Raw genomic sequence first — 27,970 nt, 5'->3', positions numbered from 1 at the left:
GCGCATATATATGTATATTTATACTCCTATATGTATATATACATACATATACATATGTGTGTGTGCGCATATACATATATATGTGTGTGTGTGTGCATATATATGTATATTTATACACATATGTACTAGAGATGCGCGGTTTGCGGGCACAACCGCGCAGTCCGCGGATTATCCGCGGATCGGGCGGATGAAATTTAAAAAAATTAGATTTTATCCGCGGGTCGGGTCGGGTCGGGTCGGGCGGTTGAAATAAAAAAAAAAAAGATTTTAAATAGATTCAGGCGGGTGGCAGTTAAACCAATTCGGAAATATATATACATAGTTAAATGTTGTTACCCACATACGAAAAACGAGCAGGCACCTGCAGCATATGCCACAACAGAAGAAAAAAAAAAAAAGAGATGGACACTTTTACGGAGCGGAGAAGGCCCCCGACGCCTCGCCGGGCGGTCCGGGACCGAGGCCCCTTCCCCCGAGAGGGCCCCACCGGGAGCCGTAGCTGAGGCGATCCGCGAGAAGGGCCCGACGCACGTCCAGGGTTACCACCGCGCCCACCGCACCGACACCCCGCCTCGTCCGCCTTCGCCGCGGCCGGCGTCACGCCCGCCACCCCCGTGGCCGGGGCCTCGTAACAGGGGTCACTCCGCGCGCTCCGCCCGCGCAGCTTACCTGCCCGCCACCCCTGTTGCCGGGGGCGCGTAACAGGGGTCACTCCGCGCGCAGTGCGCTCACGAAAGGGGTGGGGCTCACCCTGGTTGATATAGACAGCAGGACGGTGGCCATGGACGTCGGAACCCGCTAAGGAGTGTGTAACAACCCACCTGCCGAATCAACTAGCCCTGAAAATGGATGGCGCTGGAGCGTTGGGCCCATACCCGGCCGTCGCCGGCAGCGAGACGTGCTTGGAGGTGCGCTCAGCGCGGCTCACATATGATTGCGCACTGGTGTGAGTCTGGGTCATGACAGCGTGGCACGCGAATGTCTGTGCTGCATTGGATCAGTCTCCTTTCTTTAACAGGCAAAAGCTTTATAACCTCACTAATGCCTTGCATCGTCTATATTAGATATATAACAACGGGCGGGTGCGGGCGGATGGCGGGCGGGTGCGGTTCTGATCAAATGTTAGATCGGGTGGATGGCGGATGGTTGACGACTTTCTGATGCGGTTGCGGATGAAATAATTGCCTATCCTCGCATCTCTAATATGTACATACTGTGTATATATATGTGTGTGTGTGCACATATATATATATATATATATATATGTGTGCATATATATGTATATTTATACTCATATATGTATATGTATATATACACATATGTACATACATATACATATAATGTGTGTGTGTCCGCATATAAATATATATGTGCGCATATATATGTATATTTATACATATATATATATATATATATATATATATATATATATATATATATATACATATATAAATATATATATACATACATGTATGTATATATACAATATATATGTATATATATACAATATACAATATATATGTATATATATATACATTTACATATATGTGTATAAATATACATTAACCGTATATGCATGCACACACGGGCACACACACGTGTGTGTGCGTGGGTGTATATATAATCGAATGCGAATGGATATATCTGTGCACCCTTACAAACTATCATATTGTCATACAGTCACATTTATGCTGACAACCAGTCTACTGTGTCGACTGGGGATGTAAACAAATGAATGTGACCAACATTATCACAGTTATCATTACGGTCTTAAAACTTATTTAAAAAAATGTATTCCTATAAAACATTACAAAAAAATCAATATATTTTTAAAATCTATGAATCAATTTAGAATGCAGTTGAATAAGAATCGTGATTGGGGTATTTTTGTGCCGCCCTTGTGTTTGTGTATATTTTCGGCAGTCTTACCTTGACAGCCACCAGCATCTTGTCTTTGGTGGGACTCAGGTTGTAACACTCGGCCAGGAAGACTTTTCCGAAGGCTCCCTCGCCGAGCTCCCTCTTCAGGATGATGTCTCTGCGCTTGATGTGCTGCACCACTGACATGTCCACAGCAGCCAGGCAGGGAGAGAGGAGGCAGAGAATGACCTTTTCGCTAGATAAACAACATCGCCACATTCCACTCAACGCACAAAATATGTCTGCAATGAAAAGGCTTTCATAACAGGAGTAAAAAACAGGGGCGGGGGTGTGTGTGGAAGTACCAGGAACGACGACGAGAACCTGCGACGGTAAACAGAATGCAATCAGAGAAGCAGAGGTGCCATTTAAATGTGTTTATGCTAATTTATGTAGCGCATGCTGCAACACGAGGAACTTGATTGGACCACCACAGGAAGATATTCTTTCTTGTTTTGCTTTTTGTGTGTGAAGGGGTAGAAGTTGACGTAAAAAAACCCAAAAAAAAACATGTTCTGGATTGTTTGAATGGTAGGAAAAGAAACATTTATTTGGTGTTCACGTCCCTAAAATCAGCCACCATGGGTAAAATTACCATAAACGCTGCAATTAACAAGTACGTTGTCAGGTGTGCGGGCTACAAAAACAATCACTTGGGGCTCTAATTAAAAACATTAACTGTTGTGGCTGTAGGGAACCCCATCGTTGTGGTTTTTTTGTTAATTACCTCGACTTGATGGCAGTAGCTGCATGTAAAGTATTATAAGTGCTCAACGTTGTGTTTGGATTTTTCCCCTCAGCGAGTCCATCGTATTTTGGTTTAGTTTTTAAACCGGGGTCCAAAGTCAAAATGCTCCTTGCTCTTGTTAGTTAACTGCTAGCACTACTCAGTGGCCTAGTGGTTAGAGTGTACGCCCTGAGGTCGGTAGGTTGTGAGTAGAGATGTCCGATAATGGCTTTTTTGCCGATATCCGATATTGTCCAACTATTAATTACCGATTCCGATATCAACCGATACCGATATATACAGTCGTGGAATTCACACATTATTATGCCTAATTATGTTGTGATGCCCCGCTGGATGCATTAAACCAGGGGTGCTCATTACGTCGATCGCGAGCTACCGGTCGATCTCGGAGGGTGTGTCAGTCGATCACCAGCCAGGCATTAAAAAAATAGTCCTAAAAATGAGCGATCATAAATCTTCACTATGACGTCACTTTCGTCACTTGATTGACATTCACGGCACCCGAGGGTCTTCTGAGATGACGCTGGCTGCTGCCATGCAGCTCATTAAAATTACCGACAGGAAGGCGAGAAACACTTTATTTCAACAGACTCTGGCGCCGTACCTGTCGTCAAAACTCCAAAGACCGACTGCACAGTTGCGCTAACAAAACAAGAGTCTCAGAAAGCTGGCGTGCACAAGCCAGCAAGCTACGGAGTTTGCCGACAATGTATTTCTTGTAAAGTGTATACAAAGGAGTACGGAAGCTGGACAAATAAGATGCCAAAAACCAACCACTTTCATGTGATATTGGACAGAAAGGAGGACTTTTTTCTCCTCCATTCAAAAATGCGGACGTTTTTAGCACCACTGTCTGATTCCAATCAATGCAAGTCATCAGAATCAGGTAATACACCAACTTATATTCTTGTCTTCATGAAAGAAAGGAATCTATATGTGTTAAACATGCTTGCATTATCTTTAAACACCTTTAACTTGTTAACAATATTAACTATATGTGTTAAACATGCTTGTATTATCATTAAACACCTTTAACTTGTTAACACTATTAACTATATGTGTTAAACATGCTTGTATTATCATTAAACACCTTTAACTTGTTAACAATATTAACTATATGTGTTAAACATGCTTGTATTATCTTTAAACACCTTTAACTTGTTAACAATATTAACTATATGTGTTAAACATGCTTGTATTATCTTTAAACACCTTTAACTTATTAATAATATTAACTATATGTATTAAACATGCTTGTATTATCATTAAACACCTTTAACTTGTTAACAATATTAACTAAATGTATTAAACATGCTTGCATTATCTTTAAACACCTTTAACTTGTTAACAATATTAACTATATGTATTAAACATGCTTGTATTATCATTAAACACCTTTAATTTATTAACAATATTAACTATATGTATTAAACATTCTTGTATTATCATTAAACACCTTTAATTTATTAACAATATTAACTATGTGTTAAACATGATTGCATTATCATTAAACACCTTTAACTTGTTAACAATATTAACTATATGTGTTAAACATGCTTGCATTATCATTAAACACCTTTAACTTATTAACAAAAACATATATTTCATAAATAAGTAAATATAAATTATATATATGAATGAGGTAGCTCCCCACGACTTGATCAATAGAAAAGTAGCTCGCCTGCAGAAAAAGTGTGAGCACCCCTGCATTAAACAATGTAACTTTACCATGAATTGATTAACGTGGACCCCGACTTAAACAAGTTGAAAAACTTATTGGGGTGTTACCATTTAGTGGTCAATTGTACGGAATATGTACTGTACTGTGAAATCTACTAATACAAGTTTCAATCAATCATTCAAAAACAAGGTTTTCCAAAATAAGAGGACAACTTCAACTCCAGTTATGGAAAAAAATGCCAACATGGCACTGCCATATTTATTATTGAAGTCACAAAGTGCATTATTTTTTTTTTAACATGCCTCAAAACAGCTTGGAATTTGGGACATGCTCTCCCTGAGGTAATACTGATACCCACTACAACTATGGGAAATACTATACTTTGACTTTCACAAAGTGCATTATTTTTTTTAAACGTGCCTCAAAACAACAGCTACAAAAACAACGAAGGCACACAGCTTCAGTCCAGAGTATACTAGAGCATACTTGCCAACCTTGAGACCTCCGAATTCGGGAGTTGGAAGGGGCGGGGTTTGGTGGTAGCGAGGGTGTATATTGTAGCGTCCCGGAAGAGTTAGTGCTGCAAGGGGTTCTGGGTATTTGTTCTGTTGTGTTTATGTTGTGTTACGGTGCGGATGCTCTCCCGAAATGTGTTTGTCATTCTTGTTTGGTGTGGGTTCACAGTGTGGCGCATATTCGTAACAGTGTTAAAGTTGTTTATACGGCCACCCTCAGTGTGACCTGTATGGCTGTTGACCAAGTATGGTTGCATTTACTTATGTGTGTGTAAAAGCCGCATATATTATGTGACTGGGCCGGCACGCTGTTTGTATGGAGGAAAAGCGGACGTGACGACAGGTTGTAGAGGACGCTAAAGGCAGTGCCTTTAAGGCACGCCCCCAATATTGTTGTCCCGGTGGAAATCGGGAGAAAATCGGGAGAATGGTTGCCCCGGGAGATTTTCAGGGGTTGGCACTGAAATTCGGAAGTCTCCCGGGAAAATCGTGAGGGTTGGCAAGTATGCCCTACGTCCATGTTTTACCGGATATGTACCGCTCCGTACAGCGGCGTTTTAAAGTCATTAATTTTACTTTTTGAAACCGATACCGATAATTTACATTTTAAAGCATTTATCAGCCGATATTATCGGACATCTCTAGTTGTGAGTTCAAACCCCGGCCGAGTCATACCAAAGACTATAAAAATGGGACCCATTACCTCTCTGCTCGGCACTCAGCATTAAGGGTTGGAATTGGGGGTTAAATCACCAAAAATGATTCCGGGGCGCGGCCACCGCTGCTGCTCACTGCTCCCCTCACCTCCCAGAGGGTGATCAAGGGTGATGGGTCAAATGCAGAGAATAATTTTGTGTGTGACAATCATTGGTACTTTAACTTTAGCATGCCAACAGCTACAGTAGAATGCCCCATGTACCAAGTTTTATGACTTTGAGGCGTACGGCTGAAAAATTGGCTAAAAAGGTAACATGTTAACTTTTTTTAAAGCTAATTTTACACTTTTTTTAAGCTAATTTACCAGTCGTACACCTTAGAGTTATATGTGATACGTGCTAACTAATATTACCAGCATTGTAATTTTAGCATGCGGTTGCCGTCGGCAACCCGCGGCTCTACAGTCGCTTTTTCCAAAATGGATGAAAATGGAAAAAAGATGGGAGAAAAAAATATATTTTTAGTTTTAATATGGTTTCTGTAAGAGGACATCCATGACACAAAGCTTCCTAATTGTTAGAAATCCCACTTTTTATATTAAACATGCTTCACTGATGTCGGCGGTACTTGAACTCACCATAGTTTGTTTACACTAGGGATGTCCCGATCCAGGTTTTTGCACTTCCGATCCGATACCGATATTATTTTTGCATTTCCGATCCGATACTGATACTGACCGATACCGATACTGACCGATACTGGCCTATCCGAGCATGTATTAAAGTTTAAAGTTATTTAGCCTACTTAGTTGTCAGAATCATGTTGAAAAGGGTTTTAGTACTCTTGATAACAACTAGCCAGCTGAATTAGGGGAGTTTGAATAATACACAATGGTTGGTAACAAGAAACTGACCTGTTTATTCAAGGATAAACACAAAATAGACAAAATTATACATGTCAAACAGAAATGGCATTATTGAACTAGGGCTGGGCGATATGGCCTTTTTTTAATATTGCGATATTTTAAGGCCATATTGCGATACACGATATATATCTCGATATTTTGCCTTAGTCTTGAATGAACACTTGATGCATATAATCACAGCAGTATGATGATTCTATGTGTTTTGATTGATTGATTGAGACTTTTATTAGTAGGTTGCACAGTGAAGTACATATTCCGTACAATTGACCACTAAATGGTAACACCCCAATAAGTTTTTCAACTTGTTTAAGTCGGGGTCCACTTAAATTGATTCATGATACAGATATATACTATCAGATATATACTATCATCGTAATACAGTCATCACACAAGATAATCACATTGAATTATTTACATTATTTATAATCCAGGGTGTGGAGGGGGGCGCCGGATGTAAGTGTCAAAAAGACAGCCAAAAGAGTTTGATATGAGAATAAATCTAGTTAAAATATAGGGTAGAAATGCACCCATTTGCAGGAAATGTAGTCTTGATTTTCAAAATGTTCTTTCAAGGCTTGCATGTCTACATTAAAACATTCTTCTTCATACTGCATTAATATATGCTACTTTTAAACTTTCATGCAGAGAAGGAAATCACAACTAAAAAAATCACAAATTTTTTCATACGGTGTTGATGTGGAAATTTTTGCCTCTGCATTTTGATGGTGTGGACGTGTGGCCCCGAATGGAGATAAGCGTCTCGACAGATGTCACAATATTTGAACAATGATGACGAAAACTGTTTTCTCTGTCGTGTCTGTGTGTCGAAAATTGTTATGCGCTTATTTTTTTATTTGATTTTGTGCGTGGCATAGATTTGCTATGCGCAGAGGACGCTTAAACAGTGCGCAATTGCACAGGCGAGCACCTTAGAGGGAGCGTTGCTCGCACGGCTGCGCTAGCATCGCAGCTAACGTTAGCCATGCTGCTACCTCTCTGCTCGTGACGTATGACGTGACAGTATGTGACGTGTGTAAGAAGGTGCGATCGCTGTCTGTGAGAGGGAGACACAGGAAAGAGTGAGAAGAGCCTGTCGTGTAATGCCAGCAGCTAAAAGCAACTGCGTGAGAATTCACAGACCTGTGGATGTGTTGAAGGTGTGCTGGAAAATGCGGAACGGAAATTACGGAGCAGCAGAAAAGTGGAATGTATTATTTAAATCGGTGCGTTGGAAAACACGGACCAGAGTTTTTTTAAAAAACTGGATCTGGATCGGCATTTTCCCATGCCTTGCCGATACGCAATTTTTGGCAAATATCGGCAGCCGATCCGATCCAAATATCGGATCGGGACATCCCTAGTTTACACGTATAACTTTCTTCAATGCTGCCACAGAAAGACGTGTTTTATGCCACCCCTTTGTCTCATTTTGTCCAACAACGTTTTATACTGTGCGTGAATGCACAAAGGTGAGCTTTGTTGATGTTATTGACTTGTGTAAAGTGCTAATCAGGCATGTATTCGCGCTGCTATTACAACATTGGTTATGCCGCTGCTCTGTTGTGCAATACGCTGCATGAACTCCAAATCATCAAGACATTTAAATAACTAACTCAGGATTTTTCACATTTGGGAACTGGCCACCCCTGGTCTACTTCGGATGCCAGTTAGCTCAAAGTCAACAAAGGCGCTAACATTTTTTTAAACAGCGTCAAACTGAAAGATCCTTGACGGACACGAGTGACAAGTGACAGGATGTCACTGCGGGCGCGCCGTGAGGATGTCTTCAGCTTCCTAAATAGCTGACATCTTCCCTGTGATAGACGACAACGCCGCCGTGCACCAGCGTGAGTCATAAAAGTGCGTCAGAGCGCACAGATGGAGGAAGGATAAAGATTTTGGGAAGTTTACTCCGAAATAAGCCGAGCGACGTGGCTAAACGCGACATTAAAGGGATTAGGAGGTATTCACTGGGGCTGCTTTTCTCACATTCTTCACAACATTCTGCAGACACCAGTCTAAGATCCTCCATATGACAAGAGCCAGCTTCCGTTTTGGAAGGAATCTACTGCAAAAATGCTGGTCAAAGATCATCTCTAGGACAGGAGCACTTTATTTTCCTGCGCTCCTCCTCCACGTCGCAAAGCCTTTTTTCAAAAAGAGGTCATCCGACAACGCCGCTCTCTCATTATAAACGTCCCCCTTGTGGCGCCTCAATGCCGCCAATAAAGCAGGCAGAGATTTGCTGCCCCGGCTGCTTTATTTGGAGCTTCCAATTGTTGGGAGTCAAAGTCGGATTAAAAAAAAGAAAAAAAAAGAAAAAGGACGTTCGGCGCAGTTTTGACAACCTCGTTTATTTTTGCCGTCTATACGGGATGAAAATAACGGAAATAGGCGACTTAAGGCGGCACAAGAGTGACCAAAAGTTGTTGTTTTTTTAAAAAGGGGTTAATTTTAAGGACATGTTCCTGTCAGTCGTCACATTTGAACCGATACGGTACCAATTCCCCATATCTGGGAGTCGTACCAAACGCACCAATTGACCTTAGAACAGTGGGCTGATGACCGAATTATCACATACCTGCCAACTTTTGAAATCAGAAAAACCTAGTAGCCAGGGTCCAAAATTTTTTAGCAGAGCTGATCTCCTCGGGTGCAAAAAAAAAAATTTGCTAGCATCTTACGGAAATGGAAATCAGAAAGGTGACCGGTTTTTACAAAAATGTTGTTTAGAAGGGGGAATAGCAAACTTCCTGTTGATTTTTGCTGAGGTTTGTCAATTTATGAAATGTAGGTCTAAGTGAGACCTACATAGAGGTTTTTGTTTCATGTCTCTCCGACCTTCCCAGTGGGAGTTACAGGCAGTTTTGTCATTTTTTTCTTCCGAGGAGCAGTTTTTTCTCCGTTTTATTCAAAAATTGCTCTAGAGCGCAATTTGTAAAATTGGGGTTAGGTTTTTTTATTAGATCGCAATTTTTGCCAGTCCTGATGTGTGCGTTCAGTTTGGTGAGTTTTGAAGCATGTTAAGGGGGTCAAATTACAGCTCAAAGAGGCAAAAGTGACTGTTTTTAGTACTTTTTTGTCTTGAAGGGGGAATTGCCAACTTCCTGTTGATTTTAGCCCGAGGATATACAATTATGAAATGTAGATCTAAGTCAGACCTACATAAAGGTTTTTGTTTCATGTCTCTCCGACCTTCCTAGTGAGAGTTACAGGCAGCATAGTTTTTTCTTCTTCCTAGGGGGCGCTAGAGCGCAATTTTGAGTTTTGGGGTTCGTTTTTTTTATTAAAAGGCAATTTTCGCAGGTCCAGGACAAAGTCCTGGTGAGGGGTTCAGGGGGGCCGACGCAAAATGATTATTAGCATTCAGACAGGTTAAAATGTTGCTAAAACCATCACTTTTCTATCAGTCTATCATATATGTTGAAACTTTCAACAACTTGAAAGAATAAGATTTTTGAGAGTATTTGGTTCAAATTACACAATATAAATAAGACATGTCATTATTGATATTGCAGACATTATTGTAACAAGAAACTTCAGGTCGAAATTTTGGTTTATGAAAGAAATATGAATACATATAAATATAAAACTTCATGACGACATTTTTCAAATTAATAAAGAGTAATAGAATAGTATGATATATATATATATATATATTATATGTTACTTGTTTTGAACATGTTATCGTTATCACAAATAAAAAGATATACTGTACACAGAAATTATTTTTGATTTGATTTATTGTTTATGTAATAAAAGATTTACTTAAAATTTATTATTAATTTAAAATACCGGCGATGTAAACTGAACAGAACAAATACCCAGAATCCTTTGCAGCACTAACTCTTCCGGGACGCTACAAAACACACCCCCGCTACCACCAAACACCCCCCCCCCACACACACACACACCTTGTAACATCCCGGAGGAGTTGATGCTGCAAAGGGTTCTGGTTTGGTGTGGATTCACAGTGTGGCGTGTATTTCTAACAGTGTTAAAGTTTTTTATTCCGCTACCCTCAGTGTAACCTGTATTGCTGTTGATGAAGTATGCGTCACATTGTAATGTGTGTGCGTGCAGAAGTCGTACATGTTATGTGACTGGGCCAGCACTCGTCGGGCTGGCGTTTGGAAGACTCCCGGGAGGATCAGCAGGCCAGCTTTAGTGTTAATATTTGATATCGTCTCAAGGGCCAAGTGAAATTACACGGTGGGCCAAATTTGGCCCGCGGGCCAGAGTTTGGCACCCATGGGCTAGAGTGTCCGCCCTGAGATCGGTAGGTTGTGAGTTCAAACCCCGGCCGAGTCATACCAAAGACTATAAAAATGGGAGCGATTACCTCCCTGCTTGGCACTCGGCATCAAAGGTTGGAATTGGGGGTTAAATTACCAAAAATGATTCCCGGGCGCGGCCACCGCTGCTGCTCACTGCTCCCCTCACCTCCCAGGGGGGTGAACAAGGGGATGAGTCAAATGCAGAGGACACATTTCACCACACCTAGTGTGTGTGTGACAATCATTGGTACTTTAACTTTAACTTTAATTTAAAGGACATGTTCCTGGCAGTAGTCACATTTGAAATCGATACGGTACCAATTCCTGATATCTGGGAGACGTACCAAACGCACCAATTGACCTTAGAACTGGTGACCTAATTATCAGCCCATTTCACATGCACAGAAACTCACACATTTTTGCAAGCGCGTCAAGTCTGGGAACAAACGTGATATTTTGAGGGTACCGAACACAAAATTTAGAAATTGGCTCTCTAGCACCCCTTTGAAATTTAGAAAAAAATGACTATATCGTGATATTGGAGTATACGTTCTCACGCAGTTGCTTTTAGCTGCGGGCATTACACTACAGGCTCTTCTCACTCTTTCTCGTCCCTCCTTCTCACAGAGACGTAAAACAAGCGCACCTTTTTACATACGTCACATGCTGTCACGCGTGCAACGTCATACGCCCTCGTGGAGCAGAGATGTAGCGGAATGGGTAACGTTAGCTGTGGTGCTAGCGGTAATACGAGAGAAAGAAGGTGCCAATCTGGTAACAAATGAAGGAAGAATTAATTCCCAAGATAAACAGCAGGGGGTCCATCGTCTGGCGGTGGTTTGGCTTCAAGCGGGAAAATGTTGAACAGACAACCGTAATATGTCAAGCATGCGGCAAGAGAATGAAGAGTGCTTGAAACTCCGCATGTCAACATCTCCGTCCGGTGCCACACCCACAAAATGCAGAGGCAACCATTTCCACATCAACACCGTATGAAACAAATAGTCAACAGAAGGAGATAATGTCCGCAGGAACCTACCACATAGTGAAGGATAGGGATGTCCCGATCGAGGTTTTTGCACTTCCGATCCGATCCGATATTATTTTTGCACTTCCGATCCGATACCGATACTGACCATTACCGATACTGGCCTATCCGAGCACGTATTAAAGTTTAAAGTTACTTAGCCTACTTAGTTGTCAGAATCATGTTGAAAAGGGTTTTAGTACTCTTGATAACAACTAGCCAGCTGAATTAGGGGAGTTTGAATAATACACAATGGTTGGTAACAAGAAACTGACCTGTTTATTCAAGGATAAACACAAAATAGACACAATTATACATGACAAACAGAAATGGCATCATTGAACTAAGGCTGGGCGATATGGCCTTTTTTTAATATTGCGATATTTTAAGGCCATATTGCGATACACGATATATATCTCGATAGTTTGCCTTAGCCTTGAATGAACACTTGATGCATATAATCACAGCAGTATGATGATTCTATGTGTCTACATTAAAACATTCTTCTTCATACTGCATTAATATATGCTACTTTTAAACTTTCATGCAGAGAAGGAAATCACAACTAAAAAAATCACTATTTTTTTCATACGGTGTTGATGTGGAAATGTTTGCCTCAGCATTTTGATGGTGTGGACGTGTGGCACCGAATGGAGATAAGCGTCTCGACAGACGTTACAATATTTGAACAACGATGACGAAAACTGTTTTCTCTGTCGTGTCCGTGTGTCAAAAATTGTTATGCGCTTATTTTTTTATTTGATTTTGTGCGTGGCATAGATTTGTCGTGCGCAATTCCACAGGCGCGCACCTTAGAGGGAGCGTTGCTAGCACGGCTGCGCTAGCATCACAGCTAACGTTAGCCATGCTGCTACCTCTCTGCTCGGGGAGGGCGTATACGTATGTGACGTATGACGTGACAGTATGTGACGTATGACGTGACAGTATGTGACGTGTGTAAGAAGGTGCGCTTGCTGTCTGTGAGAGGGAGACACAGGAAAGAGTTAGAAGAGCCTGTCGTGTAATGCCAGCAGCTAAAAGCAACTGCGTGAGAATCCACAGACCTGTGGATGTGTTGAAGGTGTGCTGGAAAATGCGGAACGGAAATTAGGGAGCAGCAGAAAAGTGGAATGTATTATTTAGATAGGTGCGTTGGAAAACACGGACCGGAGTTTTTTTTTAAACTGGATCTGGATCGGTATTTTCCCATGCCTTGCCGATACGCATTTTTTGGCAAATATCGGCGGCCGATCCGATCCAAATATCGGATCGGGACATCCCTAGTGAAGGACATACACTATTTGATTTCCTATTATGCAGCTCATTATGGGGTGGTACCACTGGATTGGCAGACCGGGGTGGTGGTTCCTCTCTTTAAGAAGGGGAACCGGAGGGTGTGTTCTAACTATCGTGGGATCACACTCCTCAGCCTTCCCGGTAAGGTCTATTCAGGTGTACTGGAGAGGAGGCTACGCCGGATAGTCGAACCTCGGATTCAGGAGGAACAGTGTGGTTTTCGTCCTGGTCGTGGAACTGTGGACCAGCTCTATACTCTCGGCAGGGTCCTTGAGGGTGCATGGGAGTTTGCCCAACCAGTCTACATGTGTTTTGTGGACTTGGAGAAGGCATTCGACCGTGTCCCTCGGGAAGTCCTGTGGGGAGTGCTCAGAGAGTATGGGGTATCGGACTGTCTGATTGTGGCAGTCCGCTCCCTGTATGATCAGTGCCAGAGCTTGGTCCGCATTGCCGGCAGTAAGTCGGACACGTTTCCAGTGAGGGTTGGACTCCGCCAAGGCTGCCCTTTGTCACCGATTCTGTTCATAACTTTTATGGACAGAATTTCTAGGCGCAGTCAAGGCGTTGAGGGGATCTGGTTTGGTGGCTGCAGGATTAGGTCTCTGCTTTTTGCAGATGATGTGGTCCTGATGGCTTCATCTGGCCAGGATCTTCAGCTCTCACTGGATCGGTTCGCAGCTGAGTGTGAAGCGACTGGGATGAGAATCAGCACCTCCAAGTCCGAGTCCATGGTTCTCGCCCGGAAAAGGGTGGAGTGCCATCTCCGGGTTGGGGAGGAGATCTTGCCCCAAGTGGAGGAGTTCAAGTACCTCGGAGTCTTGTTCACGAGTGAGGGAAGAGTGGATCGTGAGATCGACAGGCTGATTGGTGCGGCATCTTCAGTAATGCGGACGCTGTATCGATCCGTTGTGGTGAAGAAGGAGCTGAGCCGGAAGGCAAAGCTCTCAATTTACCGGTCGATCTACGTTCCCATCCTCACCTATGGTCATGAGCTTTGGGTTATGACCGAAAGGACAAGATCACGGGTACAAGCGGCCAAAATGAGTTTCCACCGCCGGGTGGCGGGGCTCTCCCTTAGAGATAGGGTGAGAAGCTCTGCCATCCGGGAGGAGCTCAAAGTAAAGCCGCTGCTCCACCACATCAAGAGGAGCCAGATGAGGTGGTTCGGGCATCTGGTCAGGATGCCACCCGAACGCCTCCCTAGGGAGGTTTTTAGGGCACGTCCGACCGGTAGGAGGCCGCGGGGAAGACCCAGGACACGTTGGGAAGACTATGTCTCCCGGCTGGCCTGGGAACGCCTCGGGGTCCCACAGGAAGAGCTGGACGAAGTGGCTGGGGAGAGGGAAGTCTGGGCTTCCCTGCTTAGGCTGCTGCCCCCGCGACCCGACCTCGGATAAGCGGAAGAAGATTGATGGATGGATGGCAGCTCATTTTTATTTGACACTTATTGAACTATTTTGTGTGACATCATGCCCAGAAGTGCACTTTATTTGTTTTGAACTATTGTAGTGGTGTTCTGTACAAAAAGTGCACTTTAATTTAGTGTTGTTTTGATATGGACAGGACAAAAATAAAATATAAAAAAATAAAAATAAAAAAAGAGAAAATAAAATATATTTTTTCTCCTGGTCCTTTTTTTCCCCCCATAGGTCATACAAATATCAATAATTATCGATTGACAGTTTTCAGGCATATCGCCCAGGTAATTTTCATGTTTACATTACATGTAAAAAAAGCAAATAATTAGCATATAAACAAATTACCCCCAGGCCAGACATAAAGGCGGATACATTGTAGTAGACCCGGTATGAAAAGACCCAACAAAGCTTTCGTGTTTACACCTCCTTTGCATGACCGAGTAAGCGAGGGCGTCGCTAAGAAGTCCTCATTATTACGGCGCGGTGCTGACGAGCGAGCCACCCCGCCATGTTTGAGCAGCTAAATGGGCTCTCCATCAAACGGCGAGACACTCGTGTCACTTTGCTTCCTTCCAGCCGAGCAATTTCGCCACTGGATCTGGCAACTCTTCAAAGCCATTTTCAACTTTATTTAACTTTTATTCCAGGCGGGAGCCAAGCGGCGCCGCTGCTGATAAATGATCCTGAACGGGCCAGAAAGGACGTGAGTGACGCTGCAGACAGCAAAGAACATTCTGTACCTTTCAATCAAACATGCAGCTGACTCATTGCCTCGTGTTTATGAAGCACTTCATCCAGCCCATAATACTAAAAACAGCAGCTTCGCTGAAGAGTCTGAACCAGGGCTGCCCAAACGCTTGCCTCTAAGGGCCAAAGTGAAAATGTGCTCATCATCCACGTGCCAAACAGCGATTTTTACCGTCCGACAGCACCATGAATTGATTAACTTGTCGACTTAAACAAGTTGAAAAACGTATTCGGGTGTTACCATTTAGTGGTCAATTGTACGGAATATGTACTAATACAAGTTGCAATCAATCAATCAAACCACGAGTGAGAAATTTAGCCTCATATGTAAATATTAGGTGGTATAAAATGTCACACGATTCAGTTAACATCATACCTGCCAACTTTTGAAATCAGAAAAACCTAGTAGCCAGGATCCAGGGGCCGCAAAATGATTATTAGCATTCAGACAGGTTAAAATGTTGCTAAAACCATCACTTTTCTATCAGTCACAGTGACTTTTCAAAACAAAAATATTACAGCAAAAATCATATGGGTTGATTGACATGTTTATTCTGTAAGCTAACTTCAATAGTTTGAAATTATTTTGACAGTTAATGCCAGTTATCCTGTCAACCTTTCACAAGACTTCAATTTGTTAATTGAACGTATAAACAGTATAAACACTTTTTACAGTAAACAAATGGTAAAACAGTACTAAACAATTCCATTAAAAAAAAAATTGGTGTCATTATTAACTTTCTGTCCAAGCTTATATAATCTACTGCCTTGTTCAATTGTAAAAAATATTCTGTGCCTAAAATTCACATTTCTATCACAATTATCATACTGTAAACATGGTAAGCTAACTTCATTAAAATTAATAGTCCTGTCAACAGCATAAAATTACAATTCAAATGTAGTTTTTTGTAAGCCTTTCAAAATAAATCAAAATATGAAAAATTAATGAAAATTAATTTAAGCCATCAGACACTTGAAAAGTGGCACATCACATCTCTAATGTAATCATTTTAACTTTTCAACAGAAATAGCACTGCAAAAATATTAAGGACATACTTCTGTATTTTGGTAGTTATGCTGTCAACATTTAACAAGATTTCTTTAACTTGGACTTGAAAGCATAAATAGTATAAACACTTTTAACAGTATAACAGTACTAAACAATTCCAATAGATAACATTGGTGTCATTACCTTTTTGTGGCTTAAATCCAAATTATTCTATCAGATTGAAAATGAAATGAATTTTAGCAATCTTGACATGGGCGATACTTTTTGAGGATTCTGTTCCAAGACACTGAATAATGTTTGATGTTTTGGTTCGACCACATCCATATTTTTTGGCGATTTTCGAGTCGGGAAACATTTTCCGAAATAACTGTCCCATGTGATCAGCCAGTGCGATTGGAAGTCCATGCTCAATTATTGCCTCCGTAAATAAAACTTCGGCATTTATCACATCCAAAGAATCTGTTTGGGCGACGAAAAACTTTGAAAGTTTTCCACTTGTATCGCTAGCAACGGCATTAGACTTATGTTTTTTTGTCCCAACGTGGTCTTTTACATCGCTAATTCCTCCGTGTCCGATCGAAAAATCTTGTCTGCACAAGGTGCAATTCGCGTAGTTTTTACCCTTTTTGGAACGGATAATTATTCCCGGATAGGCTTTTGAATATTCTTCACGGAATGACTGCAGTTTTCTTTTCGGTTTAAGACTCGTTTGCGATTTTTGTCCGGCTGATTCCATGATCGTTCGCTCGTTTGGAAACAATGGGCAACTAGTGCCTCGTGCTTGGCAGCGGTGCTATAAATAGCCTCGCGCATGGCATTCGGAATGGCTCGATAGGAAGTTACGGGAAGCAGTGTCGATTGTCATTGTTGTTACGCGATTTCGTGAATAAAACTTAAAAAAAAATTTTTTTTATTAATTAATGAAAAAACGTATTTTTTATCACTGCAACCGTAACCCGGAATAGGTTGATGAAAACCGTACTAATTACGGGAAAACTGGAGTAGTTGGCAGGTATGCTAGCCCTTAGCTATGACGCGTTCGGCTACATGCTACATATTTTAAATGTTAAGTTACATGATATTTACCCGTGAACTTTTCGTTTGATAGGCCTCGACTTCACTGCTCCAAACATTTTCTCGTCGGCTTGTTTTATTCAGCTTGTCGCGCCTCGTTCCATATACGCTCACCTTTACTTGCTCGCGCTAGCTAAGATGACGCGGCACATTCCTCATTTGCTCCCAGTGCACCTGAGAAGAAAACATTCTCCTCTGAGGAAAAGATTTAGTCAGTGGGGTCAGACAGGAAGAGCTTTGTTCTGTTCCTGTACCCGCTTTGTTTGTGCTGCTTTGTTTGCCAACCACTCACCCCATTTCCCCTGAGTGTGTGTAGCGCTGTGTTTGTGTGTGTGTGTGTGTGTGTGTGTGGAGTGTTTTGTTGTCGTCTTCAGGTCACGTAGTGTATTTCCAAGGATGAGTGTTTTCATGTTGAAACGGTCCTCTGATGATTCTGATTTCCATTTCCGTAAGATGCTAGCAATTTTTTGTTTTGCACCTGAGGAGATCAGCTCTGCTAAAAATGAGATATTAAAAATGTGTCTTTTTTTAAACCCAGATAAACTCATTCAATGTTTCACTTTGGAGGTTAATTTGTTTCTTTATTACGAAAGCTTTTTTTGGACTCTAAATAAGTTTATGTAACTGTAACTTTTTTTTGCATTTGAATTTCATGGGACTCTGTGTCACATGACTGCAAACTTGACACCTCATTGGCTGGTTCTGAGACAGGGCCGATTGCCTCAGAAGTGGGTCACATTTTTCTGCGCTGAATTTTTACACACTGTATTCCACAGGTGTCAAACTCAAGGCCCGGGGGCCAGATGTGGCCCGCCACTTCATTTGATTTGGCCCTCGGAAGCCTGGAAATAATATGTATCAATAAAGTACTGTAACTTGTCTTACTACATGTATTCTTTCTTTCTATTTTGGGAGAAAAAAAATATATGTACTCTATGTACCGTATTTTTCGGACTATAAGTCGCAGTCGCTGCTGGCATTACACGACAGGCTCTTCTCACTCTTTCCTGTGTCTCCCTCTCACAGACAGCAAGCGCACCTTCTTACACACGTCACATACTGTCACGTCATACGTCACATACTGTCACGTCATATGTCACATACTGTCACGTCATACGTCACATACTGTCACGTCATATGTCACATACTGTCACGTCATACGTCACATACTGTCACGTCATGCCACGCACAAAATCTAATAAAAAAAAAAGCGCATAACAATTTTCAACACACGGACACGACAGAGAAAACAGTTTTCGTCATCATTGTTCAAATATTGTAACGTCTGTCGAGACGCTTATCTCCATTCGGTGCCACACGTCCACACCATCAAAATGCCGAGGCAAAAATTTCCAGATCAACACCGTATGAAAAAATTTGTGATTTTTTTAGTTGTGATTTCCTTCTCTGCATGAAAGTTTAAAAGTAGCATATATTAATGCAGTATGAAGAAGAATGTTTTAATGTAGACATGCAAGCCTTGAATGAAAATTTTGAAAATCAAGACTACATTTCCTGCAAATGGGTGCATTTCTACCCTATATTTTAGCTTAAGATTTATTCTCATATCAAACTCTTTTGGCTGTCTTTTTGACACTTACATCCGGCGCCCCCCTCCACACCCTGGATTATAAATAATGTAAATAATTCAATGTGATTATCTTGTGTGATGACTGTATTATGATGATAGTATATATCTGAAAGTATATATCTGTATCATGAATCAATTTAAGTGGACCCCGACTTAAACAAGTTGAAAAACTTATTGGGGTGTTACCATTTAGTGGTCAATTGTACGGAATATGTACTTCACTGTGCAACCTACTAATAAAAGTCTCAATCAATCAATCAAAACACACAGACTCATCATACTGCTGTGATTATATGCAATTCAGGGACAAAGGACCTCGGTAGTACAGCAAGCAATGGCGGCAGGAGCGACTTATGTGTGAAATTATTAACACATTACCGTAAAATATCAAATAATATTATTTAGCTCATTCACGTAAGAGACTAGACGTATAAGATTTCATGGGATTTAGCGATTAGGAGTGACAGATTGTTTGGTAAACGTATAGCATGTTCTATATGTTATAGTTATTTGAATGACTCTTACCATAATATGTTACGTTAACATACCAGTTGGTTATTTATGCCTCATATAACGTACACTTATTTAGCCTGTTTTTCACAATTCTTTATTTGTTTTAAATTGCCTTTCAAATGTCTATTCTTGGTGTTGGCTTTTATCAAATAAATTTCCCCCAAAAATGCGACTTATACTCCAGTGCGACTTATATATGTTTTTTTCCTTCTTTATTATGCATTTTCGGCCGGTGCGACTTATACTCCGGAGCGACCTATACCGTATTTTTCGGAGTATAAGTCGCACCTGCCGAAAATGCATAATAAAGAAGGAAAAAAACATATATAAATCGCACTGGAGCCCGGCCAAACTATGAAAAAAAACTGTGACTTATAGTCCGAAAAATACGGTACTACGAAAAATACGGTAATCGCAAATTATGTTCACTTAAATATTGTCTAATTATGCAAAAATATATGATCAAACATTCAAACCATTTTTTGAATAGAAATAAATACTAATAATAATGATTTCAAAGCAAGTTATCCATCAAATTGTGCAATGTAAAAGTAGCAATAGATTTCATGGTAAAATTGTGAAATTTACTGTGGTTTTTATTAGGGATGTCCCGATCCGATATTTGGATCGGATCGGCTGCAGATATTTGCCAAAAATTGCGTATCGGCAAGGCATGGGAAAATGCCGATCCAGATCCAGTTAAAAAAAAAACTCCGTGTTTTCCAACGCACCGATTTAAATAATACATTCCACTTTTCTGCTGCTCCCTAATTTCCGTTCCGCATTTTCCAGCACACCTTCAACACATCCACATGTCTGTGAATTCTCACGCAGTTGCTTTTAGCTGCTGGCATTACACGACAGGCTCTTCTCACTCTTTCCTGTGTCTCCCTCTCACAGACAGCAAGCGCACCTTCTTACACACGTCACATACTGTCACGTCATACGTCACATACTGTCACGTCATATGTCACATACTGTCACGTCATACGTCACATACTGTCACGTCATGCCACGCACAAAATCTAATAAAAAAATAAGCGCATAACAATTTTCAACACACGGACACGACAGAGAAAACAGTTTTCGTCATCATTGTTCAAATATTGTAACGTCTGTCGAGACGCTTATCTCCATTCGGTGCCACACGTCCACACCATCAAAATGCCGAGGCAAACATTTCCAGATCAACACCGTATGAAAAAATGTGTGATTTTTTTAGTTGTGATTTCCTTCTCTGCATGAAAGTTTAAAAGTAGCATATATTAATGCAGTATGAAGAAGAATGTTTTAATGTAGACATGCAAGCCTTGAATGAAAATTTTGAAAATCAAGACTACATTTCCTGCAAATGGGTGCATTTCTACCCTATATTTTAGCTTAAGATTTATTCTCATATCAAACTCTTTTGGCTGTCTTTTTGACACTTACATCCGGCGCCCCCCTCCACACCCTGGATTATAAATAGTGTAAATAATTCAATGTGATTATCTTGTGTGATGACTGTATTATGATGACAGTATATATCTGATAGTATATATCTGTATCATGAATCAATTTAAGTGGAGCCCGACTTAAACAAGTTGAAAAACTTATTGGGGTGTTACCATTTAATGGTCAATTGTACGGAATATGTACTTCACTGTGCAACCTACTAATAAAAGTCTCAATCAATCAATCAAAACACATAGAATCATCATACTGCTGTGATTATATGCATCAAGTGTTCATTCAAGGCTAAGGCAAAATATTGAGATATATATTGTATATCGCAATATGGCCTTAAAATATCGCAATATTAAAAAAAGGCCATATCGCCCAGCCCTAGTTCAATGATGCCATTTCTGTTTGTCATGTATCATTTTGTCTATTTTGTGTTTATCCTTGAATAAACAGGTCAGTTTCTTGTTACCAACCATTGTGTATTATTCAAACTCCCCTAATTCAGCTGGCTAGTTGTTATCAAGAGTACTAAAACCCTTTTCAACATGATTCTGACAACTAAGTAGGCTAAATAACTTTAAACTTCAATACATGCTCGGATAGGCCAGTATCGGTCAGTATCGGTATCGGTCAGTATCGGTATCGGATCGGAAGTGCAAAAACAATATCGGTATCGGATCGGAAGTGCAAAAACCTGGATCGGGACATCCCTAATATATATATATAAATGGTAAATGGTAAATGGGTTATACTTGTATAGCGCTTTTCTACCTTCAAAGTATTCAAAGCGCTTTGACACTATTTCCACATTCACCCATTCACACACTGATGGCGGGAGCTGAGGAAAGACGCGGGTCCTGTAAATTGGTTCATGTTGTTTTTCCTCTCCTAGCATGATGTCGCTCTTAAAATGGGAGTGCAGTGTTAGCATGTAGCTAACGTAGCTATGCTAGTGTTTGTCTTTCCTCCTGTTCCTACACCTTAATGTGACGTTGTTGTATGTGAGACATGACATCTATTACATTGGGCAAGTGCACACTTACAGTGTGTAAAGTACCCACACTATTGGACAAACACAGCTCATTAACATTTTAAAGCCACATACGCACAAACTGGTGTAGGGCCAAATGTTCAGTATCAAGGCTAACAATATTGTGGCACCTTTGATACTTATTTAAAATTGGTGAAAAATACTATTTAAAAATATGACTTTTAAACAATCTGCGCCGCTTTCTAGCTTAATTGTTGTGATTTAGAGCCGCTGAATGAATCACTGCTTGGAAAGATTTTCATCAAAAACATCACCTGGAAGGTAATTACCGCTCAGCGAGGGTGGAGTGGGCGTGGCCTAACGGCGAGGCGACCGTGCTCAGCGGCGCTCCTCCTCCTGGTGTGATGTCGCGGTGCGGGGGGATGAAACAAATCCCTAATTAAAAAAGCAATCTGAGCGATAAAACAAAGCCACTTGCTGCGAGACAGCGGATACGGCCAAGATAGCGATCTGTCATTAGGCTAAAGAATTGTCCTTTGCCTTTCTGCTTTTATCTCGCTAATGCCGCCCAAGCGTTGGCCTTTTATGGAAAGCCGGCGGATTAAAACCAAACAGAAAAAAAGTAAAGGGGGGGAGAACTGTGCGAACATTCTAATCAGGCTTCTCAGAGTTGACTGCAAACTAATGATTGCATTACGTCATTTCCACACAATTTCTCCCGCACAAACTAATTTAACGAGTTAATATTCCTAACTTTAACTAAATAAATAAATGGGTTTGTGGAGGGAGATGTAGCCAGCGCTGCCTGCAGGAGCAAAAGTCACCGCCTCTGTTCATGGTGCTGAGGACAGAGCACCATCAGACGGGGGGGGCATTGCTGACGGCGAGACACAGCCGGCAGATTAAATTTCACAGTTAGTACGTGTTAATTTAAAGGGGAACATTATCACCAGATCTATGTAAGCGTCAATATATACCTTGATGTTGCAGAAAAAAGACCTTTTTTTTTTTTAACCGATTTCCGAACTTTAAATGGGTGAATTTTGGCGAATTAAACGCCTTTATAATATTCGCTCTCGGAGCGATGACGTCACAACGTGGCGTCACATCGGGAAGCAATCCGCCATTTTCTCAAACACCGAGTCAAATCAGCTCTGTTATTTTCCGTTTTTTCGACTGTTTTCCGTACCTTGGAGACATCATGCCTCGTCGGTGTGTTGTCGGAGGGTGTAACAACACGAACAGGGACGGATTCAAGTTGCAACAGTGGCCCAAAGATGCGAAAGTGGCAAGAAATTGGACGTTTGTTCCGCACACTTTACCGACGAAAGCTATGCTACGACAGAGATGGCAAGAATGTGTGGATATCCTGCGACACTCAAAGCAGATGCATTTCCAACGATAAAGTCAAAGAAATCTGCCGCCAGACCCCCATTGAATCTGCCGGAGTGTGTGAGCAATTCAGGGACAAAGGACCTCGGTAGCACGGCAAGCAATGGCGGCCGTTTGTTCCCGCAGACGAGCGAGCTAAACCCCCTGGATGTCTTGGCTCACACCGTCAAGAGAAGAATATCGACCCTAGCTTCCCTGGCCTGCTGACATGAGGGTATGTCTACAGAATATATTAATTGATGAAAATTGGGCTGTCTGCACTCTCAAAGTGCATGTTGTTGCCAAATGTATTTCATATGCTGTAAACCTAGTTCATAGTTGTTAGTTTCCTTTAATGCCAAACAAACACATACCAATCGTTGGTTAGAAGGCGATCGCCAAATTCGTCCTCGCTTTCTCCTGTGTCGCTGGCTGTCGTGTCGTTTTCGTCGGTTTCGCTTGCATACGGTTCAAACCGATATGGCTCAATAGCTTCAGTTTCTTCTTCAATTTCGTTTTCGCTACCTGCCTCCACACTACAACCATCCGTTTCAATACATTCGTAATCTGTTGAATCGCTTAAGCCGTTGAAATCCGAGTCTGAATCCGAGCTAATGTCGCTATAGCTTGCTGTTCTTTCCGCCATGTTTGTTTGTGTTGGCTTCACTATGTGACGTCACAGGAAAATGGACGGGTGTATATAACGATGGTTAAAATCAGGCACTTTGAAGCTTTTTTTAGGGATATTGCGTGATGGGTAAAATTTTGAAAAAAACTTCGAAAAATATAATAAGCCACTGGGAACTGATTTTTAATGGTTTTAACAATTCTGAAATTGTGATAATGTTCCACTTTAATCATCTGTTGTCTTTAACAGTAAGCGGCCGGGAGCAGGAGGGGAGAGAGGATACGGACGTGACTGAAAAGTCACGTTCTACTCGAAGAGAAAACCTTTGTTGACAACATTATCATTAAAAACCGTGTCTGACAGTGCCAGCGCTTTTCTACCTTCAAGGTACTCAAAGCGCTTTGACACTCTTTCCACATTCACCCATTCACACACTGATGGCGGGAGCTGCCATGCAAGGCCCTAACCGCGACCCATCAGGAGCAAGGGTGAAGTGTCTTGCTCAAGGACACAACGGACGTGACGAGGTTGGTAGTAGGTGGGGATCGAACCAGGCGAAGGACATACACTGTTTGATTTCCTATTATGCAGCTCATTTTTATTTGACAGTTATTGAAATATCTTGTGTGACATCATGCACAAAAGTGCAATTTATTTGTTTTTAACTATTGCAGTGGCGTTCTGTACAAAAAGTGCACTTTAATTTAGTGTTATTTTGATATGTCATCTTAGTGACATCATGCACAAAAGTGCACTTATAGCTTGTTTCAAAATGTCTCTGACAATCTTGCACTTTCTGTTTTGGAAATGACATGAATGTTTGTGCCACTGCTTAATAACTGTTTAATAAATACACTTTTGCTAAATTGACTTAGTTGTGATTTCCCTCTCTGCATGAAAGTTTAAAAGTAGCATATATTAATGCAGTATGAAGAAGAATGTTTTAATGTAGACACATAGAATCATCATACTGCTGTGATTATATGCATCAAGTGTTCATTCAGCCTCAGCCTTCCCGGTAAGGTCTATTCAGGTGTACTGGAGAGGAGGCTACGCCGGATAGTCGAACCTCGGATTCAGGAAGAACAGTGTGGTTTTCGTCCTGGTCGTGGAACTGTGGACCAGCTCTATACTCTCGGCAGGGTCCTTGAGGGTGCATGGGAGTTTGCCCAACCAGTCTACATGTGCTTTGTGGACTTGGAGAAGGCATTCGACCGTGTCCCTCGGGAAGTCCTGTGGGGAGTGCTCAGAGAGTATGGGGTATCGGACTGTCTGATTTTGGCGGACCGCTCCCTGTATGATCAGTGTCAGAGCTTGGTCCGCATTGCCGGCAGTAAGTCGGACACGTTTTCCAGTGAGGGTTGGACTCCGCCAAGGCTGCCCTTTATCACCGATTCTGTTCATAACTTTTATGGACAGAATTTCTAGGCGCAGTCAAGGCGTTGAGGGGATCCGGTTTGGTGGCTGCAGGATTAGGTCTCTGCTTTTTGCAGATGATGTGGTCCTGATGGCTTCATCTGGCCAGGATCTTCAGCTCTCGCTGGATCGGTTCGCAGCCGAGTGTGAAGCGACTGGGATGAGAATCAGCACCTCCAAGTCCGAGTCCATGGTTCTCGCCCGGAAAAGGGTGGAGTGCCATCTCCGGGTTGGGGAGGAGATCTTGCCCCAAGTGGAGGAGTTCAAGTACCTCGGAGTCTTGTTCACGAGTGAGGGAAGAGTGGATCGTGAGATCGACAGGCGGATCGGTGCGGCGTCTTCAGTAATGCGGACGCTGTATCAATCCGTTGTGGTGAAGAAGGAGCTGAGCCGGAAGGCAAAGCTCTCAATTTACCGGTCGATCTACGTTCCCATCCTCACCTATGGTCATGAGCTTTGGGTTATGACCGAAAGGACAAGATCACGGGTACAAGCGGCCGAAATGAGTTTCCTCCGCCGGATGGCGGGGCTCTCCCTTAGAGATAGGGTGAGATAGGGAGCTCAAAGTAAAGCCGCTGCTCCTCCACATCGAGAGGAGCCAGATGAGATGGTTCGGGCATCTGGTCAGGATGCCACCCGAACGCCTCCCTCGGGAGGTGTTTCGGGCACGTCCGACCGGTAGGAGGCCACGGGGAAGACCCAGGACACGTTGGGAAGACTATGTCTCCCGGCTGGCCTGGGAACGCCTCGGGATCCCCCGAGAAGAGCTGGACGAAGTGGCTGGGGAGAGGGAAGTCTGGGCTTCCCTGCTTAGGCTGCTGCCCCCGCGACCCGACCTCGGATAAGCGGAAAAAGATGGATGGATGGATGGATGGAAGTGTTCATTCAAGGCTAAGGCAAAATATCTAGATATATATTGTGTATCGTGACATGGCCTAAAAATATCAAGATATTAATAAAAGGCCATATCGCCCAGCCCTAATTCAGTGTATAACATTTCAGTGTTTTAAAATCCAATCTACAAAAAAATCAGTGTATAAAAAATTTCAGTGTTTAAAAATGCAGTGTTTTAAAATCCAGTGTGTAAAAGTTCAGCGTTGAAAAATTCCTTGTTTAAAAATTCGGTGTAAAAAATGTCAGTGTTTTAAAATTCAGTCTATAAAAATTCAGTGCAGAAAAATGTGTTGCTTCAAAAGAAAAGACCCACTTCCGGTAAGTTAAGTCTGAAGCAATGGATCACGTCTCAGAAGCAGCCAATGAGGTGTCAAGTTTGAAGTCACGTGACGCGGGTCTCACACAGAGGCAGATTATGCAGCACTACACACACTGAATATTTACACGCACGGGTTTTTTCCCCCACTAAAATTATAAGCATAATGAGCTACAATAAAGACACAAGATGACTTCCATAGTCCTGCTCCTCACACGTCACAAGTTCAAGAGTTCCACTGCAAACCCAGCGAAGCTTGCGTCATTTTTCCTGGTTATTTTCTGACGTTTTTCCTCCGCTCCCTGCAGCAGCTCGGCGGTAACACACGCTAGCTTCCAGGGGGGTGGCTTTGCCGCCGAGATATTTAACCGACGCTAAAATATAAATATTAATATCCAGGACTGAGTGACTGGAAGATGGAATCCTCATGAATAAAATATGTGCGCTGGGGGAGAAGAAAAAAAAACGTCGAAAACAACAAGTGTCAGCAATGCTGAATGAAGACACGTTTTTTTTTTCTGGCTGAGATGCTGGACTTGACCGTCACGTTACTGACACAGTGAGCTTACGTAAGTGTGTGTACGTGTGTGTGTGTGTTCTGGCAATGCTTACTTAATGGGGACATTGCTCTGTTTACACCTTTAGGGGACCTCTGACGGTACGGGGACAAAAAAACAAAAACAACTTTTTAAATGATAGTCAGATCCATTCTGAAGATGCTTAAGTGATTTTTAAGCTTTGGCCCATGAAACATGTTCACTGGTTAGTTTGAGTGTGAGACATTTGCACAGCAGCCCCCTCATCGGGCTGTAGCGGGTACTGCACTTGTTAGTAAGGTAAAATAAGATAATCCTTTATTGATCCCACAACAGGGAAATTTGGGTTATTTTCCGCACTATAAGGCGCACTGGATTATAAGGCGCACCGCATTATAAGGCGCATAGAATAGACGCTACAGTAGAGGCTGGGGTTACGTTATGCATCCCGTAATTGCGAGACCTGTTGTGGCTCAATAGTGGTCCATATATAAAGCGCACCGGATTAATCCATAGATTATTTTTTTCGATTAATCGGTTAATCTATAGATTATTTTTTTCGATTAATCTATAGATTATTTTTCCTTTTACCGATTATTTTTTTTATTTAAAATGAAGATGAAAAAATAAATGTAGTCCAGTTTTTTCAAAAGGCATGGCTCTTTTTTTTACAAAAAAAAAAAGTATGGCCACTCAGTCAACATTGACAACAACATGACAAAATATTCTATAACAATGTAAATATTTAAAACTTTTAACATTTAACAAAATTAAAAGTAGCTTATTTGCTTTTTAATGTGCAAATGTAAAATAAACATACAGTGCAAATCTTAATATTCTGAAATAGTATAAGCATTTCAAAAGTAAAAGTATTGCTTATTTTTGCTTTAAAAGGCGCACTGTCAGCTTTTGAGAACATTGGAGGTTTTTAGGTGCACCTTATAGTGCGGAAAATACGGTACTTTGTTTACGTGTTT

The 27,970-nt window shown here is 41.7% G+C and overlaps 1 protein-coding gene across 3 annotated transcripts in view; it reads right to left on the bottom strand.

Moving 5' to 3' along the window:
- Positions 1-27,970, bottom strand: part of ntrk3b (neurotrophic tyrosine kinase, receptor, type 3b) — a 656,085-nt gene that overhangs the window by 102,729 nt on the left and 525,386 nt on the right. For all 3 annotated transcript variants that reach the window (XM_061963693.1, XM_061963694.1, XM_061963695.1), the window contains one exon: positions 1,930-2,060. In XM_061963693.1, coding sequence (XP_061819677.1) covers positions 1,930-2,060 — 131 coding nt within the window. The remainder of the gene's footprint in view (positions 1-1,929; positions 2,061-27,970) is intronic.

This window comes from Nerophis lumbriciformis, linkage group LG06 (assembly GCF_033978685.3).
Source record: "Nerophis lumbriciformis linkage group LG06, RoL_Nlum_v2.1, whole genome shotgun sequence".
Classification (NCBI taxonomy): Eukaryota; Metazoa; Chordata; class Actinopteri; order Syngnathiformes; family Syngnathidae; genus Nerophis; species Nerophis lumbriciformis.
The sequence above is the reverse complement of the archived record's forward strand: the minus strand, read 5'-3'. Positions and strand labels throughout refer to the sequence as shown.